Below are 15045 nucleotides of genomic sequence, written 5' to 3'. Positions count from 1 at the left end.
GATCAGGCATTGGAATGCGCTGCCTGGGGAGGTGGTGGATTCACCATCCCTGGAGGTTTTCAAGATGAGATTAGATGTGGCACTAGATGTGCCATGGTCTAGTAACCACGGTAGGGTTGAACTTGAAGATCTTTGAGGTCTTTTCCAACCTGGTTGATTCTATGCATATGTCATGTACTGTTGCATGACCTGGCAAAAGCAGTTTTAGTCTCTGCTATATAAGAAAGCACATTTGGAAACAGCTTATTGATTGTTCTGATTGTGGCTATCTATATGGAAACACTGTGATCCCAGAGACTAATTACCCTCTTACGCCTAGAACAAGACTTTTCAGACAAAGATTTATTCCAGTTTTTATAATCTAAAACAGTTTGTATGTCCCTGATTTATTCCAGTTTTTATAATCTAAAAGTTTGTATGTCCCCTGATAAATAGAAGTTATATTTTTTTAAAGGTCCATTTTTTGGTTAAGCTTCTGTGTTCAAAGACATAAAAATGAAGAGGTCATTGAAGGTGTCAAAGGGTATTTTTGCCAGGTGTTTTTTTTGCCAATATTGCAGGAAGATTATGTGTCTGGTTAAAAGTCTCATTTAAATAGAAATAAAAATGTCACTTAATGGTCAAGTGAATATTACACTTGAGTACATTGGTTTAACAAGCCCTCACTATGAATCATCTCTATTTACCTTAAAACAGGAATTTGTGCTTTTATTACTGCCTAAGCTGTGGAAAGATCAGGGGTTTCTAGTAGCATGAAGGAGCCAAATGTTAATCTTCTGCCAAACTAATTGTCTGCTGAAATTGAGAGCAAAAATATTTTACAAAAATTCCTATCCAGCTGTCTCTAGTATGCTTTTTATTTCATGGTTTGAAAATGATCTAGGAAAAAAACCCCTGGTTTTGGGGGAAACCTGGATGTGTTCTGGAGATTTGTGGCTTTGTAAAGCAGATTTTCATTGTTTTGCTCAAGAACAGAGTTTTCAAAAATGCTCATTCTAAGTATTACAGAGTTCAGGTACTTGAAAGTGAATTTTAAAGTTGGATTTCTCATCCTTAGTGGTTTTCACTGAGAGGTTATTGAACAAAAGTTCATTCTTAACTCCTCCTTATGTAAAATACTCATTGTATGTTTTTTGAGCTAGTTTGTGTATGGATTAGTAAACATATTAGACCCTTGTGTGGAGTTTGATCTGGGCGTTTTCCTAAGCCTGTGCCAGGTCAAGCATGTCTAGATTATCTCTTCTGAGAGCAACCAGCTTTCCTAAGGCTTGTTCCTCCCTGGCTACTGAATGCATGCAGTGACAGTGGATGAGCTGCCAGCCTTTGAGCACTCATAGTGGCATGTAGGGGCCTTGCAAAATGTAACTGTGAAGTGCTGTAGGTTTGCACACATAGTGGCAGTTTGCCTCAAATGATGAACTTTCTGCTTGTCCAATACTGGCTTCACTTGCCTCTGCAAAGAGGAGGAAAACAGCATGTACACTGCTTTGATTCTCCCTGTAGGACTTGCTGTTCACGTGGGACCCCAATCTTAGTTTCTATAAACTGGCACAGCCCCACAGACTTTCCTGAGGAGTTCTGACAGAATAGCTCAGCTGAGGGTCTGGCTTGCTGCTTAGATGGCTGAATTGTAATGGTACTGGTGGGTGAGCTAAGGAGAGTCTTTTGGCAACAATTCATTTCACTGCCTTTAGGACTTCAATCTAAAGAGGTAAATGTCAGCATTCCCAGTGAGAATAAGCTGAGTATTAATGGATTACAGCAGTGTTATGAGTCAAGGCATTGCACAGATGATGTAACCAATACAGTTACTTTCATGAAGATGTATTATCTTTGCCTTTTGTATCTCCAAGCTTTACAACATATAATCCTTTCAGCATTTGTTAAAAGGTACTTTTTAACCACTCACATTGCCTCTGGCCCAAATGCATTAAAGAATGAAAGAACATAGAGCTGTCAGAGATTGACATAATTCTGCTGCTGAAGCTCAGGCAGAGATACCAGTGTTCTAGTTCCTGGCATGTTCCCAACCATTGCATCACATAGTCTGAGGAGCCCTGCCCTTGAATGAGACCTATGGAATAGACATGGTTTCTACTTTGTTTCTTTATAAGTATTTAATTATTACTCCCAGAAAATATAGGTTTTCTTTTATGTTTTCTTTAATCCATAGAATAGACTAGATTCTTTGGTGTCATTCTGCCTTCCCACAGATCAGTATTTGTGTACATGATAACGGGGTTTAACTTGATTTTGTCTGTCAGTTTTGCCTGAGGTGGAGACTCTTAATTGTTTCAAAGTCCTAGTAAATACTTCTTAGATGGAGGAGAAGGAAGACTTAATGCTCTCCTTTGTCTCTCTCCCTACGTGTGACTTAATTCCAGAAGCCTAAAAACTTGTATTCACAGACATTTCAAAACAGTCTAATGTAATTTTATTTCCTAGATGTTGACAATAAGTATTTGCTACATTTTCTTAATAAAAACACCCTCTCATGTTTTTTTGTGTTTCTTTTCTGCAAAGATTTGAAGACTTCCTTGCTCGCAAGTGGTCTTCTGAAAAGAGATTTGGTTTGGAAGGATGTGAAGTGATGATTCCTGCACTTAAGACCATCATTGATAAATCCAGTGAAATGGGAATTGAATATGTTATAATGGGGATGCCTCATAGGTAATGTCAATGGAAACACCCCAATAAATGGGCTTATTGTCTTCAGACAGGTTTTGGGTTCTAGAATTTGATTAACAAAGAGAAGCTGAGGTAGCAGAGTCAGCCAGAGCAAGTAATGGGAACACAGGACTGTAACAAGTGCCTGTCAGTGAGAGGCTACAGGATTCACAGGTAGATGGTAACGATACTCTCCTGAGTGTAGTTTGATGCTGCAAGCAAATGTGGCAGCAGCCATGGCATCTCTGCCATTGCATAGAGCCTGGAACTGGGAAAGCTTGGCGAGAGAGTAGTGAACTTACTTTTGCAGTCTGCCTTAACTAATTATTAATGTGATGATATAAAGACTGCTAGAAACCTATAAAATTCACTTGGTGACCTAGGTGTTACAAAATGTCTGAGGGAAGGCTTTGGAGGAACTTTGCAACGGGACGAAGGGCTGAATGAAAGGGTTGAGGTTCAAATGTTTGAAGTGAACTTTTGCAAATTTCTGACAGTGGTTTTGAGATTTTGTAAATTTTATATTATTGACTCTGTTACTACCATTTTTGAGACAACTGTGTTTGGGATTTTCATAGGGGTAGGCTGAATGTTTTGGCTAATGTAATCCGAAAAGAGCTGGAGCAGATCTTCTGTCAGTTTGATCCCAAACTTGAAGCAGCTGATGAGGTAAGATGCTTTTTTAATAGATCTGTATAGAGAGGTCAACATTCAAAGTAGTTTTCAAATGTTTTGCTCATGATTATTGTGAAAATCACATTATTAGCTGCTGAAATTCATTATTCTTTTCTAGTGTGAGGAACATGATTCAGAGAAATTTCTTAACAAATTTAATTATGTTGTACCTCTAATATGCAGAAGGCATCTCAGGAATAACTGTTGATAAGTAAGTTCCATTAGACTGAGTTCATACTCTCTGAGCATCTTCATTTTATGTAAATGAAACGAGTACCAATATTCTGTAAGTATTTATCCAACATTGAATGGCGACAGTAGTAAAATAGAAACAGTGTTCCAATTGGAAATTGTGGCATCAAGCCCATATTGTATACTGATGTACATTTAACTAGGTGCATTTTTCAGACTGAGGCATAAATTTCAGGCATAGTGAATCAGATGCAGCAGATATGAATGACATTCCTGAATCGTGATTACATCTTGCACGTTAGGGATCTGGAGATGTAAAATATCATCTGGGAATGTACCATGAGAGGATCAACCGAGCAACAAACAAGAAAATCACTCTGTCCCTGATGGCTAACCCTTCTCACTTGGAAGCAGTTGATCCTGTTGTGCAAGGGAAAACAAAAGCTGAGCAGTTTTATCGAGGGGACACGGCAGGGAAAAAGGTAAAGATTGTTTAATATAGTGACTTTTTGTGGTAGTTTTTCATATTATTGTTAATAAAAATAGTGTACCAGAATTTTGTGTCATAAAATTTCCCCCTTCCTCCTTCACAAAAGGAATATATCACCTGTTGAACTGGATGAGGTTTCTGACATGGTACCTAAAGGGTAACTTCAGGAAGTAGGCTTAAAGATTTCTTTCATTTGCAAACTGAACAAAGGCAGAAGAATGCTGAGAAATTTATGGTTTATTATAAAAATAGTGTTCTATCTTATAAACACTACAGAAATGTGGGATAAAGAAATCCTGCTGAGAAGTTTAAATTGCAGTTTTGCTTTCTAATGTATATGTGGGTATGTGTGTGTAATTCTCCCTCTTAGGTTATGTCCATATTATTACATGGGGATGCTGCCTTTGCAGGACAAGGAGTGGTTTATGAGACATTTCACCTAAGTGACCTCCCTTCCTACACCACAAATGGAACCATTCATGTTGTGGTTAACAACCAGGTAACATATAGAGGATTTTCCAATCAATTTGTCTGCTGAATAGTCGCTCCTGTATTTTTTTTTTTATTCTTGTCTGTTATTAACTGGGTGCATTGTCCTCTCTGTCTTTTAGAATGGTTGGGATGTTTCTGAAAATTATCATAGTTTCTAGCAACTCTGAGTGAATAGTATTTTATCACCTACATGTATTTCATTCTATTTGATTGGATTAGGTTTGCTTTGGTTAGTATTTAAGGGAGCAGAAAGAAGCTAGCTAGCCAAACTGAAAAGCTGATGCTACTCCTGTGTAAGTGACTATTAAATGCAAACCTCAAACATTCAAAATGGAGTAGAGAGAGGTGCTCAAATTATTTTAATAGATGTTTCTGGAATTTTTAGATTGGCTTCACCACAGACCCTCGCATGGCTCGTTCATCACCATATCCTACTGATGTTGCTCGTGTGGTCAATGCTCCCATTTTTCATGTGAATGCTGATGACCCTGAGGCAGTGATGTATGTGTGCAGTGTAGCTGCAGAGTGGCGAAACACGTTCAATAAAGATGTGGTGGTTGACTTGGTAAGCCTTGGTTTTCTTAACTTTTCATTCTGTGATTGATGTACTACTCTCCTATTTTCCTGTGGCTTCGAAGGTCTAGTCAAGTAACATATTTTATTTTAATGGCCTTTATTTTCCTCATTTTAAAAAACCAAACAACTAACAGGCCCACAAGAAGCCATAAATGTTTCTTATACCATAAACCGCTTAAAATCTCTATAAAAATATGAAAAAAATTTCTTTTGACATTTTTCCTTGCCAACAGAAACAATCTTTCCCTTTGTAGGTTTGTTACCGTCGGAGAGGGCACAATGAAATGGATGAACCAATGTTCACCCAGCCTCTGATGTACAAGCAGATCCATAAGCAGGTGCCAGTGCTGAAGAAGTATGCTGACAAACTGATTGCAGATGGGACTGTGACACTGCAGGAGTTTGAGGTACACATCAACAGAGTCAAAGGGAACCTGAGGAGCTGTCTGTAGAAAGACACAACTGTCACTGTATGCTGACTGCTTGAAAACCTTCCTTTCATTACTGTGAGAAGTCTTCACCCTTTGACAATTTATGTTTCAATTTGGTTTGGATTCTCATGTAAAATAGTATTGTTGTAACAAAAAGACTGAAAGTGCTGTGAAGTAATGAATATATATTGCACAGGGAAAAAATTGCTTCAGTTCTGAGTTTTGTAAAAGGCATTCAGATGAGAATGTTGGAAAATAGAGGCATTTGTCAGCTGTTCCTCATCTTGAGAACATTGATTCAGCAGCAAGACAGTATTTGAACACTCATAGGTATAATTGTATCTTCATATTGATAATCTTGGCAGGCTTGTGTCCAGCAATGATGCAACAGAATCAATTTTATTTTCTCACAAGAATTCAACTAAGATCAGAGATCATTTGAAGTATTCCAGAAGGGTGAAGTGTCGAGTCTGGTGCCTGTATTAAACTGGTTAGGTTTTTAACTAGATCTTTTTGAAAATGAGTATGTAGAGTGCAGATGCAACAAAGGACCTTCTGAGAAGGTGTTGCTAACTATGTAGAGACATACTGCAGATCAAGTAAAAGGCAGTTTGTGTAGGTACATTCCATTATCTACAAGAATGATTGCAGCTCATGCAGAAGTAGCTTTCCTGAATCATTGTAAGAGTGTGACAGTAGTGGGATGGGCTTTGTTGACTGGATCCAGGATCCTGGATGAATGTTTTGCTGTACAGACTGAGTTCCACACTGCTGTTAATTACTTTAAGGATTAGCTAACTCAGTAAGTTGTGCATGGTTCTGGATTGAAACATAGATATTGCAGAGGCATTCTGCCTCTCCAGAATATGGCACTGTATCTATTGCCATTGACAGGTGTGGCCAGCAGATACTTAGCTAGACTCTCTGACAGGCTAGTTTTCTAGGAAGTTCTTTTACAGTCTTTTCTGCCTTCTGTAGCCAGGGGTATGAGAGCTGGATGGTCCTGATCTTAGAAATATGACTGTTAAAAAAAAATCACAGGCTTTATTCTGCTGAATGGTAAGTGTTATTTGTAAGATAGTAAGATATAAGGGTGATATGTTTATCTGTTTTAAAAAAAAAGTTTTTGTTCTACAGGAGGAAATTGCAAAATATGATAGAATATGTGAAGAAGCATATACTAGATCTAAGGATAATAAGATCCTTCACATCAAGCACTGGCTTGATTCACCTTGGCCTGGTAAGAAATGTCCTTTCCCTTATCCTGTTTTTATCTGTGCTTTCATTTTGAGTCCATAATCTAGGATTTAAATAGATTTTATCAGTGTTCCTCTAAAATGGAATATATGAACTGTGATTTGTCCTTGTTAACAGTAAATACAGCATTCTGCCACATCAACTTGAAATAAATGCTTTTAAAAAACATGCAAAGTAAGGTGTGACTTTGAAAAACATGTCTCTCCAGGATAGCAGAGAAGTGGTTTTCCTGTATTGTTGTCTGTCTGTGCTGTCAAGAAGGAGTATGTCTCATGCTCTTTCTTTTGAAATTTTTTTTTAAATTTATTTTTATTTTGAGGGATTGAGGTGCCATATGCCTTTTGTTGTCTGCCTCTGCCTACGTAGTTGGACTTCACAGGGCATGAAAGCAGAAACAAAACAGATCTTTGGGTGACTAAGATCAAATTCTGTCATCATGCAGACAATCAGAATTATTGTGTTTCCCAGTGAAAGGTGAAGAACTAGGTCTGGTCTGCTGCTTAGAATGTCATTTAAGAGTTGTGAGTTTTTAAATAAATTGTAGATAATATAGATGTCTCTTAAACAGCCCTTGAATATCTTATCAAATCTTTTACTTCCAGGTTTCTTTAACATGGATGGAGAACCCAAGAGCATGTCGTGTCCTTCGACTGGCATTTCAGAGGACCTGCTGACTCACATCGGCAATGTCGCTAGTTCAGTGCCAGTCGAAGACTTCAAAATACACTCAGGTCAGCTGGAGTCTTTGCATCACCTAGTGGCTGCATTTCTTGCTCTGTTTCTGTATTTCTGCACAGAATTTGTTGTTGGGCCATTTCCCAAAAAGGAAAATTCACGTGACTGTTTTTTGTTTTAATTCTTCCATTCTGTGGGCAAGGAAAATGTGACAGTTAAGTTAAGGTCCTGCTGTTTGTTCTCGGCATAATGTTCTGTCAGTATCACGTTATTTCTGTTCCATACCTCATTAAAACAGATCTTCCTTTGAGGGAAGTAAAAGTCTCTTTGTAACGTTCAGTTAATACCTCCTTTCATTCTTCAAGTCCTTGTGGAACACGCTGCCTCTGTGCAGCACATTTGTGGAACTTGCTGTTCACTCATGTGAATGTAAGGTTTGTTAATGCTAAAACCAGTGGTAACTTGAGGTCCACTTAAGAGACTTTTCTTGTAGTTAACTTTCCATTCAGAAATACAGCTTGGACTTTTCAGACCTGGCAACATTGCTTCTGTGCTATGAGCTGAATTTTCATACAGCTGAATGGATGCTGTGTGGGCAAATTCTGACAGTTTTTCTTTCAACTTACCGTTTAACACGGATGACAGCATGAATCTAACATTGTTTTCAAGAAGTCTTAGCTTTTGTTCTGAAAAGATTCAGTTCTGACAATGGCATCTATTACAGCAAGAAGTGTGCCAAAGTTCAGAGATATTTTTAATTCCTGGTCAGGTTGAAATCTATCAGCCACAGGGAGCAATGACATGGTTATTCCATGGGCAAACATGGAGACTCTTTGTTTAGGGATCTTTTTTCTTCTGTTGGCTTGTAGGGTATGAATTTAGGATCAGGATAGAGAGCATTTTTCTGTATAAAATCTCTAGCTAATCTTTCTTCTCTAGAGTCATCCATCAAGGAATAAAGTGTGTCTGCTGGAGATGTTCTGTGTGTTCGTGTTCCTCTGGGACAATTAAACACTTAGAAGTAATGATGATAGGGCATTCCCAGTTTTCAGTTGCAGGCTTGTTAAGCAGATACAATTAATGGATAAACTTTAAAACTCTTCTATGCATTTGTGCACTCTTTTTGTGACACTGATAAATTAGAAATTACAGTCACCCAATAAAATTTAGTATTTGCTATGCTAATTAAAAAGATAAGTTGGTCTCTCATTAGTAAGCTGATTAACCATTGACACTAGGGAACACTTGCCAGCACATAAGGTAGATTTATGGTTCAAAACAAGCTTTGGGCTGCTAGATTCTTTTATGCAGTTTAAAAGGCCATAAGAGAGAATTTGGGGCGAAATAGAAGGGGAAGAGCACGTCCCAAGTACTTTGTCCTTCCACTAGAATGAAACAGCCTAATATCATGCAGTCTTTCAACAAACAATGGGAAGATTATTTTATGAAATGTTTAGTGTTCTGAAGAGAAATTTTTCAAGATTTTTTTATGCACTTAAAATACAGCAATTTCAATGACAGAATAGTTCTATGTAGAAATAAAGTGGGGTGGGTTATTTGTTTGTTTGTTTGACTTTTGTTGTTTTGGTTTTGTTTTGTTTTTGTAAAATTGTGGAAAGTGGCAAAGGGAAATATGGGTAAATAACAAATGGGGCAGCTTACCTAAGGCATCAGGGCAGATGTGAAAATGTGTCAAGTGACAGTGAATACTCATAGCCTCAAAATTGGAAGGAACTGTGTGCATTGGTGAAGTTTTTTCCCTTTAAAAGTCACTTGTAACTTGTATTTTGCCTTATGAGGTTATAAAATCTTAACTGAAAAAAAAAAGCTATTGGTTGCCAACTGAAAATCCATTGGCAGCTGCTGCAATTTTCTATTTATATGATATTCATAGTATTGATCACTCCAGCCTGTTTCACTTTATAACATCTCCAGAAGTCCAATAAGACAAGTGGCAAGAAAAAATGAGAAAAGGAGTGAAGAAAAAATCACAAAGCCAATTGCTGGTATTTTCAGTCTCTTACAAAACAGTATTTTGTGTTAGAGATGTGAAAATAAATAAATCTTCAGGAAGAAGTATTTCATCATGATTCTTTTTAATTGTCCTCAGTAGTTTATGACACAGCCAATCTTACTTTCTTCTTCAAAAACAAGGCATGAACATTATGCAACCCTTTGCCTGGGAAACAAATTGTTTCACTTTGTTAGCAGTTCAGTTCTAGAAAAACAATTTGTAGACCCTATTAGAACCTGTGTTTAACTTAGCCAGTAAGGAAGGAGAATGATGAATGTAATGTGAACATAAAATTTCTCTGAAGTAGATCCATTCATTTCTGCTCTTTATTGCAATGTAGGACTCTCTCGGATTTTGAGAGCCCGCTTGGAAATGACCAAGAACAGGGTTGTTGACTGGGCCTTGGCAGAATACATGGCTTTTGGCTCTGTTCTGAAAGAAGGGATCCACGTCCGACTCAGTGGACAGGATGTGGAGAGGGGCACTTTCAGGTGAGTACTGAGAGAACTATGAAATATGGTCCCTTGCCTGGAGAAACACCTGAGCATTTTTTAAACAATATGGACTTCTGCAGGGAAGGGGAAGTTGGGACTATTCAGCATTAATCTGAAAGTTTTAGATTCTGGCAGTCAAAATTAATCAAATCTCCTGTGTCTTTGTAAACAGCATTTTAAAAATTAGTATTTAAAGCAGAACAAATATTTTAAGATATTTTCTTCCTTCTCTTGCTGAAAAACAGAAATTATATATTTTTCTCCCTGCCTTTTAACAAAAAATGCAGCTGCATTCTATCCAATTGCTGAGAATTAAGAGAAGGGTGTCTTCTGCAGCAGATTGAGTCTTTTAAATACCATTCCAGTGATGGCTGCTTGGAACTTGGGTGTCATGTGAACAAATATGTTGTCAGCTAGGGAAAGCTTTTAGAAGTGAAATAAGGTCCTTTGTACTGAGACTTTTAATGTCTATAGAGAATGAATGAACGCAGAATCTGATCACTTGGGAAAATATATATAGTTCCTGCCTTACCTGAATCTCTGGAGTAAAATGTTAATGATGTATTCAATTGAAGCCTTTGAAGTGATGCCAATTCCTAGGGTGAATGAGCTAGCAGCTGCACTGTGCTTCATTGTGAATGCTTGCAGAAAAGAGAAATAAATCTTGGTGTCCGTCTTCTTTGGTACAATACTCTGTTTCTGTGCTGAGCTTCATTTGGTATCCAGTCTTCTGGGCTTTCTTCCTGTTTCTTCCATTCTAATAGCAGTTTAACAAAATCCTTTGGACAAGACCTGAAAACAAAACTGAAAATCAGGAGATTTCCCCCCCTCTCTGATTTCTCATCCTCCTTGATTTCAGTATTGTGGTCTTGTAAAGTGAGCACCTCCTGGAAGAGGAACTTATGTGCCCATTGATTTAGCAACTTACCTGCCTGTTTCAGGTGAGTGCTTAGTCATACATAGCATACCCTTAAACTTGTCTTGAGAACACTGATTCTCAGTATTCCCAGTTCTTTCACTAGTGGAAGAGGATTTTCCAGAATGATTTTCCAGGGTTTTTTTTGTGTGTTTAAGATTAAAAGAATTGTTATGCTCCCAGAAATAAAGGGAAAAGAATTATGAAACATGGTCAAATACAAAGTTATTCAGATGGCTGATGTCTAGCTAAGGATTCTTGTGCCATCTGGACTTTATTATTCAATCTTTTAGAAAAGGACTAAAAAAGCATTCCAATAAATTTTTGTGAAGTTCAGGACTGAAGCTGGTACTGGAGATGTTTGATTTATTGTAACCTGGTTCTGCTTTGCTGCTGGGCTTTGAGTTTGCCTGATGGGTAGTGGGATCCACAGAATACTAGCCAGTGGTGTGATTAGGCATTTTTGTTCTGAATGTGATAGGGCAGCTGGACAATAAAGGGTGAGATGATAAAAGCACCTTGGACCTGAGGAAGTCAGAGAATATTCAACTACTCTATTAAATAGAAGAGAACAATGTAGAAATACATAAGACTTTTACTGTATTCAGGCTCACTTCATCAGAGGAATAGGTAGAGAAGTTAACTTGTGGTACAAGCACATCTGAGAGATACTGCAGTTTTCAGTAAAGCTGCTCTTTTTTCAGCTGTAATTGAGTTTCTTTGTCATTGATTATAAAGGTGAGTGGGTTCCCTGGGAACTGAAGATATTTACAAATGCTTGTGCGTTTTTATTGGCAAAAACCACATTGCAGACACATAGAAAGTAGATGTCATTTTATGCTGTCTTTGTAGAAAGTCTTCTTCTTCTTCACCCCCCAAAGTCCTGGAAGTACATAATATCTCAAATCAGTCTAGAAAATAGTCCTTTCTGTCAGTATTCAGTGTGACAGCTTGCTTTCTTCCTATTTCAGTCCTCAACATTACCAATAGATAGAAGGTAGATAAAGCTGCAGATAGAAGCACCAGGCCACTTCTCATCTTGGAGACACACTCTGGAGATGGGAAATCAAATGGGGAGAGAGAGACTTGATTCTCTACCGGTTTGATGTCAATAAACCTGACAATTGCACACAAGTGGCTTGTATGTCTGTATATTTCTGGCTGTCCAGCTATGCTCTTCTTAATCACCTTTTGCTAGGGAAACACAAACTTGTGTGCTCAAGAAGCTTATCATGTAGCTAGGCCTTCTATCTTTGACTGAATGACAAAAACCAAATGACAGTGGCAAAAATGATTTCTGCCAAACAGCTGTCTGGTGTGTGAATTTTCCCCTTTCTATCTACTTCCCTCCCTGTGCTGTTCTTCAAAGTTTCTGTCGTTTTCTGGCCTTACATTGTTGACTTCTAAATAAATTTCACAGCTCTTTCGCTGGCATTCATTATAGCAAAGGGAGGTACAAAAAGATTCAGACTTCAGTGTTGGCAGCTATACAACACACAGTACTGTTACCAGTACAATAACTGTCCTTATGTTAGCAGTTGTAGAGCTGGACATATTGCTGTGATTCACTCAGTTAGTCTGCTCAGAGAGTTAATGGATTACAGTAATTACTTCAGTCATCTCTGTTTTGGTAGTATTCCTCAGTGCCCCATTCTAATGCTGATTAATGGTGTTCTAGAGAACTCTAAATGGTGCATGTGAATGAAAATAGCAGGAAAGAAGATACAACTCCTTCAAGTCTTCGTGCTGAGATTAGATTAATTTTCTTTGCATAGAAGACAACAGTTGCTTTAAGGAAAAGATTTTTAGAATTTTTGAGGGAGGCAGAATGAAATGCTTTGAATTACAATTGTATTCTTCTGCATTTCTGTAATCATTCTGTTTTATAGCAGCACCCTGCCTGTCCTTTTCCCTTTTCCCCCTCCCCGTTCTTCTAGTGATGAGGTATTTTCAGTTCCTGTGAGTACTTGAGAACAAGCCTGGATGGTCAGTGAAAGTTCCTGTAGACCAGCAATGTTGTTTAGCCATATGATTGTATTTCACATGATTTCAACCAAAGCAGGGTGTTGTGTGTAGCAAAGATAACTGTGTTGATTGTGTTCTTTCCAGAATGTGGCTTTGATGCTTTACCTTTGAAAGTAGCTCTGTTAAAGCCCAAAGTGATTCTTAGCTAATAGATTTCTTTCCACTATTTGCAGCCATCGTCATCACGTCCTTCACGATCAAGAAGTTGACAAGAGAACGTGTGTTCCCATGAATCACCTCTGGGAGCAGCAGGCTCCCTACACCGTGTGCAACAGCTCCCTGTCCGAATACGGAGTCCTGGGTATGTCTCTGACAGATCTGCTGAATAGGCCTCTGCACAGGAAGCAGAGCTCAGCAGGGAAAAGAAGGAAAAAACTAGCTGTGAAATGGTTATATATGAAACAGGTATCAAGCTCTTCCTCTCAGGTTCTGGCATCTCTTAAAAAAGTGTTCACACATTTTACAATTGTGGGATTCAGTTGAAAGCAACCATCTGTTGTGGCTGATCTTGGCAGTGCTGGGACATGCACTCGATGCTTTCTCAAAGGTGGAGGAGCTGACAAGAAAACCAGGGATAGTTTGTAATATAGATATAAAACTCTATCCTGGCCTTATCTGAACTGCTCTTCTGAATGTGCTATTTCAAGAAAACAAATTCTTGTTAGTGATAGCATTAATCATACTGAATTATTTTACCTTCAGCCACAGAGAATGGATAACCTCACTCTGACATGATGAGGGTGGCAAGAGGAATGTGGAGCACAAAACAAATACATCTAATAATTTATCAAAGGCTTTACTGATTCTATGGATAAATAATGAAATATTGTGTGAAGGAAAAAGATGAAACATTGTAGTAGATAAAGATGGTAATTGATAGCTGTTTGCTTACGAGTTCCTGAAATATTTGATTACTTAGTAATTTTTACAATGCTACATATTATGGTAGTAGTATTGGTGCTAATGGTATTAAAGTGTTATAAAACTGTATAGTTGGCACATGGGCGGAACAACTGAGATTTTCTAGGTATTTTTGTTAGCTCTGTGGCAGAATTGGTGTGAACCAAATCACATTTTTGTACAGGAACATGTAAATGTAAACTCTAAATAGGAGAGTACAAGTGAGGATGTGTATAAACATGAGAAAAATAATTGGGATAGATAAAAAGCAAGAGTTTAATTTCTGAAAATGATTGTTTCTAGTTTCCTCTTGTTTCTCACAGTGTGTTCTGGGGTTTCTTAATTTGAGCCTGTTTACAGTGTTGCTGCAAATGTTCTGGGTCATATGTTTCTGGGTTTTGGGTTTTTACAACCAAATGAAAGAAACAAATATCTGGATACAGCTGAAATCTGATTTTGTTCCAAAAATTACACCTCAATAGGAAGCCTAGTGTTGATCTGGCATGAAGGGCAATTCTGATCACCACAATTCTGTTCTTAGCAAAACTAACCAAGTGGGCTCTCTTTCTTTCTCTTTCTTGATCTCATCCTGCTCACTGTTGCCCTTCCACATTGCCCAGCAAAGGAAATGTGAAAGTTGATCTAATAACTTTCTTTGAATACAAACAATAGGGTAAACCAGGGGTTTGTTCATGCACTGAAAACAAGAGTACCATTTCTCTGCAGTTCTGCTTCAGCAGTTGTGATGATTAGGATTCATTAGTATTGATATTTTTAATTGTTAAGAACTTTAAGGCCCTTATGCCTGATATGTTTTCTAACAGTAAAGGAGATTAAATTGATAGAAATAGTTGATAAGTGATGTGGCTTTTTATGTGTTTGGGTTTTTTGAAACTAAAAATGCCATCTATCTATGTCAAGGTGACTTCATAATGAATTTTCCTCTCCTTTGCTAACTTTCATGTATCAGCCTTTTCCAACATGTTTACTCTTGTGTATTGTCTCCATAGAGAGTGTTGGGATAAGCAGCAGTGTGTGAACAGGTTAAGCCTCTCAGCCAAAGAATTAGAATTGATACCTGTTTGGCTGGTAGCATCACTGAGTCTCCTTTTTAGTATGTGGAAGAATAAGTGAACACTTGCAGTTCATGGAGCTACTTCTTCAGGAGAACCAAATCCCCACAGTACTTTATTTTCTTAGGCTGCTGTTTCTATTATACAAGCCTCTTAAAAGGAAGAGTT

At 37.9% G+C, this 15045-nt stretch overlaps 1 protein-coding gene across 1 annotated transcript in view; it reads left to right on the top strand.

Moving 5' to 3' along the window:
• The window catches only part of LOC103805849 (2-oxoglutarate dehydrogenase-like, mitochondrial), a gene marked incomplete at its 3' end in the record, with an annotated part of 29738 nt that extends 16533 nt beyond the window's left edge, over positions 1-13205 (top strand). The window contains exons 6-14 of the mRNA XM_009078510.1: positions 2524-2670; positions 3246-3336; positions 3837-4016; positions 4395-4523; positions 4902-5081; positions 6661-6763; positions 7383-7511; positions 9810-9960; positions 13078-13205. Of these exons, the coding sequence (XP_009076758.1) occupies positions 2524-2670; positions 3246-3336; positions 3837-4016; positions 4395-4523; positions 4902-5081; positions 6661-6763; positions 7383-7511; positions 9810-9960; positions 13078-13205 (1238 nt within the window). The remainder of the gene's footprint in view (positions 1-2523; positions 2671-3245; positions 3337-3836; positions 4017-4394; positions 4524-4901; positions 5082-6660; positions 6764-7382; positions 7512-9809; positions 9961-13077) is intronic.
• Between the last annotated feature and the right edge of the window lie 1840 nt (positions 13206-15045).

This window comes from Acanthisitta chloris, unplaced genomic scaffold, assembly GCF_000695815.1.
Source record: "Acanthisitta chloris isolate BGI_N310 unplaced genomic scaffold, ASM69581v1 scaffold21387, whole genome shotgun sequence".
Classification (NCBI taxonomy): Eukaryota; Metazoa; Chordata; class Aves; order Passeriformes; family Acanthisittidae; genus Acanthisitta; species Acanthisitta chloris.
This window is presented reverse-complemented; position numbering and strand designations above follow the sequence as displayed.